The sequence below is a fragment of the Tripterygium wilfordii genome, chromosome 21 (genome assembly GCF_013401445.1).
Source record: "Tripterygium wilfordii isolate XIE 37 chromosome 21, ASM1340144v1, whole genome shotgun sequence".
NCBI lineage: Eukaryota > Viridiplantae > Streptophyta > Magnoliopsida > Celastrales > Celastraceae > Tripterygium > Tripterygium wilfordii.
In genome coordinates, this window is record NC_052252.1 from 4,048,096 (window position 1) to 4,054,515 (window position 6,420).

At 37.4% G+C, this 6,420-nt stretch overlaps 1 protein-coding gene across 1 annotated transcript; it reads right to left on the bottom strand.

The window, feature by feature from the left end:
• Positions 1 to 576: 576 nt before the first annotated feature.
• LOC119988482 (NAC transcription factor 56-like) lies at positions 577 to 2,183 on the bottom strand. The gene is made up of 3 exons (XM_038833540.1): positions 1,855 to 2,183; positions 1,453 to 1,757; positions 577 to 1,351 (listed from the first exon to the last, which is right to left on the bottom strand). Exons 1-3 carry the CDS (start codon positions 2,042 to 2,044, stop codon positions 878 to 880), a joined length of 969 nt encoding a protein of 322 aa, XP_038689468.1. The 5' UTR covers positions 2,045 to 2,183; the 3' UTR covers positions 577 to 877.
• Positions 2,184 to 6,420: the final 4,237 nt, after the last annotated feature.

The following is a 6,420-nucleotide window of genomic DNA, read 5'->3' on the forward strand; positions in this document are numbered from 1 at the left end:
CCATAAAAATGTGTTACAACTAAGAGTTAAGACAAAAAAAGAAAAACACAAACACAAAACCAATCGTCGCCAAACACCACTGGACGATATCGTGTTACACCAAATTTCGTTCGGATTAAACAAATAAATATAGAAGAACAACATGAACAAAACAGATTTGACCACTTGAGAACTCTTTCAAACAGATCTGAAAGTAGATCAAGATCTAGATTCAAATCCAACTCCACCAAAATCATTACTATCCATATTTTATCACTAAATTAACAATGTTCTTCTGTCACCAGGATATGCTTACTTATGGAAGATTATAAATCAGTGGTAAATGACCACCAACTCAATTCAATTAATTTTCTTTCACGTTATAGATTTTATTTTATTATTTTGGAATTTCTAGGGCTTATAATACACACACAGAATAAGATGATATGGTGAATAAGACCAAAAAAAAAGTTGGAAAATGATCCAAAAATGACTTGATAAAGATGCTTGAACTGACATTACGATAGACAAATCATAATCAATATATAGTACTTTCTCATAAACAGTTCAGAAATAGTTGTTGCATATATGCACAGGTTAATATTAATTGTACATGATGGTTATGGTCCATAAACAAAAATAATGCATCAAAATATATTCAATGGGTTTTTATTTTTCTACACATCAGAGGCATCTCATTGATTTTTCTATGCATCTATACCTAGGAATTGAAACAAACAAAGTATATATGTATGTATATGTGTGAATATATATATATATATATATATAGAGAGAGAGAGAGAGAGAGAGAGAGAGCTTATGTGTCTCTCTAGCTTTTATCTTCCCTATCTATCAACCAAAATCTCGATATAATGCCACCATAGAAGGTTAATTGGGACTATGGATACCAATTCATGCCTTGAAGTTGATATGGAGGCCTAAAAATGGCATCTCCCAGAGACCCCAGCATTGTCTGTTGCTGCAATGGAGTTGTCTGTGGTAGTTGGCTAAGCAGAGTAGCAATCGAACTACTTCCTCCTCCTCCATTGTTGTTGTGATTATCACCTTGAAACTTCTCGCCGGAAGACGGGTTGTCCTCGTCGTTCCAATACATAGAAGGGGGTGCCCTTTTAAGAGAAAGCAAAGGAAAATCTGCAGGTTTTGACATGGTGTTATCACTGCTAGTCATTCCATCGAACAGGTTGTGGTCATGACTTGACAGCATCAGGTTTCCATTCTGATTGCAGCTCCCGATCGTTATCGAAGGCGGTACCGATCCAATCAAATCCTCCATAAACTCTTCTTTGTCATGATCCATTGGTCTGTTAGTGTTGTTTTTCTTGTAAATTCTACACAACACCCAATCATCAAGCTACAAAAGACAAACAAAACCCCATTGTCAGTAACTGCAAAACCAACAATCCTGATAAATGATAATCAAAAGTTGTCAAAAATGGAGTAATTTGTTATTACCCTTAATGATTTCTTGCTCCCAAAGTCACATCCGGGTGGTTTGTTATTGGGTTTATTGTCTGCAAGCCTGTACTCATGCATAATCCAATTGGTCTTGATTCCTTTAGGGGGCTTACCTCCATAGAACACAAGTGCCTTCTTCACACCAACTTTTTGTGTTCCTCCTGATGTTAATACTGGCTTATCAGTACCAGTTGCCTTCCAATACCCTGAAGTTGCTGCCCTGTTTGGCCTCACCCCGTTCGGATACTTCCTGTCCCTAGGACTAAAGAAGTACCATTCCTGCTCCCCAAATGTCGCCTTAGCTGAAAAAAAACCAATAAAATTAGTCCCAAATTGAATCCAATGCATCGCTATAACTTAGAGATCGCAGGTTCAACTACGGAATATATTTCGTCGTACCTGGAAGCTCCCACGGATCAAATTTATAAAGATCAACTTCAGCGATGATCGCGACGGGGAGGGGAGCAGAGGAGGCCCTTCTTTTGAGATAGTGAACAACTAGCTCTTCATCGGTGGGGTGGAACCGGAACCCCGGGGGGAGGTTCGGCTGTTGAGAACCGCCACCGGTGGACGACTCGGTGCTCTCCATGAATTGGGTGCAACCCAAACTGATCAGTACAGCTGAATTTTGATGAAGTTTGATGCTTGAAATTTAGAGGGATTAAGCAATGAAAAAAACAACGTTGCAAGGTGTTTGATATGTTCGTTTCACTGAAATGGCATGAAATTTGTTTTAAATAAGCCGCTCATGTAATGACTAGTCTATGGAAAAGAAAGGAAAGGATCAAGTGCTATTGTAAATAATGTGTACTAAAGTAATAGCGAATCCGGTTGTGACACAGGGAAGGTTTGTGGGGTAGATTAGTAATTTGGTGATAGGTGATTTACTTGATTAACCTTGTTGATTATGTCAAGTTGGACAAATACAAGTGGTGGTTAGCAAATTGGGGTGTTAGTGAAATTAGGGCGGGGTGATGGGGTAGTTGGCATTGACGCAAAGTGGAAATTGGACCGTTAACAGGCTGACACGTGTTATTCCAGGGACACGTGGTGGAGTGGAGACCACAACCCACACAAGGAAACAAAAAAGATAAGAGGGACGGATAAGTGTAGGGTGGGATCAGAAAGCTTTCCGCTTGAAGACGTCATGCTTTTGTTATGCAAATCCCTCCAATTAATCGAAAGGGAACCACATGCCATGCAAAATCCACACCCCACTCACATACATAAAGCCTACCTTTTTTTTCCCCTATCTTTTCTCCTACTTGAGTGGATTTTTTCTCCGGGAGTAAGAGCAACATTTTCTTGTCTTCTACTTTACTTCACTAAACTTTAGGGTTTTGGTCTCTAGAAGGCATCTATAATACACAAAATGTGATTTGAGGCTCGAGTTGATCGGTAGGGATGACAATTTTATCCATATCTGAAAAGTAGTCAGAGCATTGCATAATATATCTCATGTCTGTCGTAGGTACAATGACAAGTAGAGTATGTTCTCCAAGCCATTTAGTCCGCTACTAACAATCCGAATATCCAACACATGAAACTTCAAAGTCTGTTAAGAGGAAATGCCCAACATATAACTTAATTTCTCAATGGAAAACTCAATACCTCCTGTTCTAATACCTTTGTTACTTTGTCATTCAAACCAACAAATTAACTTGTTAGGTTATACCATTTCACATAATTTATAACATATTCTAACATTAGCTACCTAGCTAGTGGTTTCTTTGCGCAATTACTTTAGCTTACTAGGTGATGGTTCCTCTAATCAAAATTAAAAATCCAAGTTAGCAACTAACTTAATTAATTAGGAATGCTATGCAGCTATTTCACTTTTGTTTTATATGCACATATAGAGAAACGCACTAGTACAGCAAACGTTGCTCACTAGCTACACTTGTAGCACTCTAAAATAATTAAGCTCGGACTTGATACTCTCATATATATATATATATGACAAACAAACAAAATGGGGGATCTCTTTCAAGAAATAAAATGGCTATGATTTTTTATCAATGAAAATTAAAGGTGAAAACAAAAGGGTTTTGGTAGTGATTAGTGAGAGCACACAAGGTGCTCGATAAAATGCCTTTGACCATGCATGCATCACAGTACACCAACTCCATTGACAGCTACACACACAAGATAATCCTCTAGTTGCCCCACAGCTGTTGAGGGTGGCTAGATTATCTTTTGTTTCATATAGAGAAATTTGAGCTATATGGTTTGTGGGGTCCAATGCTGGTTACATGATCGACCAGATGGGACCCATGGATGTCACTTTCTTTCTTGATTTGTAGTCCATTTCTTATCAATATTGTGTGTGGTGGCATGCATGTGCACTTTTAATTAAATCCCAATTAACTTTAATTTGATCTATGGCTCTCTAAGAGCATCTCAACCATATACTCAATTTCTCTAACAATCCACCCAAAATGGAGTATATGATTTCTCTTATTTTAATAAAAAACCTACTTTAAGAAATCTATATTTTAATATCACTCCAAATATATCTCCATTTAAACACCATATCTAACATTTTAATATTTTACGGGAGAAATCGGAGGCGAGAGTAGAAGGGAAGAAAAAATAAAATAATGATACGATGGGTTTTGGAGGATGGTTACAATACATCCATCTAAAATAGGGTACTGGATGGGGGGTATTCGTTGGAGCTGCCAAAAGTGAAAGATGATACATCTATTTTGGGATAACGCACGGTTGAAGATGCTCTAATGTGAAATGATATCATATGTGTTTTAATTATGCAATTTATTGATTAATCAAAACAAACAAACAAACGAAATGGGACATTGATGTATGTGTATGTACTAGGTGAATATCAAGATGTGGTTTTTAAGCTACACACATGCACTCACAAAGCCCACTTGCCCTTTATATAGAAAGGACAGCACCTCGAGAAGTGATTGATTATCCTCACATATGACTGAGGAATACCCTGGTTAATTACATACTTACATTCCATTAATAATTCAAGACAGAAAAACAAGATCCGACTTTTGAAGAGGACAAGGAAAAATGGACAAATTAACAAAAGACGGCGAGACGCATCAAAACTCAGACAAAAATAATATCAGAAGACCAATATGAGATTCAAATGTACTAGTATATAATGCACCCTCATTTTAAGTGGTGGTGAGGGTTCTCGTTCAATCTGAGATCGAATCATGAATTAGTGGGGGAACAGATCGATTGGTGTATTACTAGCTCACTCCGCAGTTTGTTTGAGCAGTGGCCTGCTAATGCCATGGGTTAAAACCCCCCCAAAAGAGCATGGTATATGATGTTTTCAGCAGCAATTTGGACACTGTGGATTGAGAGAAACAAGTTGATCTTTGAGAACAAGCAAGTGGAGTGGGATAATGTGCTATACTCAATTTTTATCAGGTATGGTCTTTGATTGAAAGCAGTGAATATTAATTTACCTTACAGCAGACCTGAGCTTATGAACTCGCCTAATGGCTTGAAATTTAAATCTATTCTCTTAAACCCGCAAGACATTTATGTATCTGGACGTACAGCTCCTCCTGATTGATTTGTGAATGTTTCTCCTGTCTTTTATTTGGGTGATTTGCGAATTCCAAACAATTTACTGACTAAACTAATGATCGTTGGTGGTCAGGAATGATCGGATTTTGCTTGAGCAGGTCGTTGATGATGGCAGCTAGCAGTCAGTTTTTGTTTTTTTTATACTTTAATCTCTGTCTGTCGTTGGTCAGATCCAACTACTAATATCAGAGACCCAAAATTATAAGTGAAATATGATAACTTACTTCACAAGTTGTTAGCAAATACGGTGCAGTTAATGCATAGGAAGCCAATACATGACGAACATGTTTAATAGAAGAATATTTAGATTCTACACCTGAGCATGAGGTCCTAGCTCATTGACTCCCCTTATTTTTCTTTCGTATTTTCCTCCATTTTCTAGGGAAAAACGCGTTTGTATCATCAACATTGAATCTTCTTATAAAAAAGTTGCAAGATATATTGACTTTTTATTTATTTATTTTTTATTTTTATGTGTGCATGGGTGGTTAATATTGCTGTCATCAACCATGTGAGTTGTTCAAGTCTAGAGATATGATCAAGTATTAATCATGACCAGATTGTGGTATCAGTCAATTTTCTACTTCTCATCATAGTAAACCTAACTACCTCTTTTTTTCCCCTTTATATTTGACGCTAATTGTTTATATTGACTTTCTCCCGTGAAAGCTCACTCTACTTTAGAATCGAATAATATACCATATATCATAAGACACCTTGAATTAAAGGTTAGGTATTTGTACACATTATCTTTCCTAATTTGGATAATGTGAGTTTGCAGATTCTTTTAGGCAATACTTTTCTTTCATTTCAAATTTTCTCTCTTGCCAAACAGACAAAAACCCCTAGCATTACGCCACAAGAAAGGCCTGAGTCTCTCCTATTAACAGATTTTGTTTTCTTAAAACTCATCATCACAATTTGCATGACCCGATCGATGTGCATTACACTCGATATTAGTTTTTGGTTTGGACATGACCCGTTGGATGAACCAGCAGATTCGGGTTGTGCATTACACTCGATTGCGTGGATTTATGGTGGAGGCCCGTTATGATGATTATAAAAAAAGGCCATTAGCATGGAAATATGTGTTGGGTCGTTACGAACTGGAGGCCTGTTATGTTGAAACAGCACAAACTCTTTATTACGGGCCGGCTCACTTATATATACCTCTCTTCTCCTATCCGCAACACACTTCTACACTCAACGAGTAGTTCTCTTCTCTCTCAAAAACAACTCTCGATCACTTCATATACTTTGGGCATAGATTGTTGATGTCTTTGTGGGACTTCAGGCTAACCATTCAAATGAAGGTTCGAGTTAATTAATCATACGACCGAATTGACCTGTTGTATCTCAAAGGATATGAGCCAAGAGAAATATGTTGCACCA

What these genes read in the sequence shown, in the direction of transcription:
- LOC119988482 (XM_038833540.1), bottom strand. Translation starts at nt 2,044, where the DNA reads ATGGAGAGCACCGAGTCGTCCACCGGTGGCGGTTCTCAACAGCCGAAC. An exon ending in TGATCCGTGGGAGCTTCCAG is followed by an intron (nt 1,758 to 1,854) that starts GTACGACGAAAT and finishes GTTTTTTTTCAG; the next exon opens with CTAAGGCGACATTTGGGGAG. An exon ending in GGAGCAAGAAATCATTAAGG is followed by an intron (nt 1,352 to 1,452) that starts GTAATAACAAAT and finishes TGTCTTTTGTAG; the next exon opens with CTTGATGATTGGGTGTTGTG.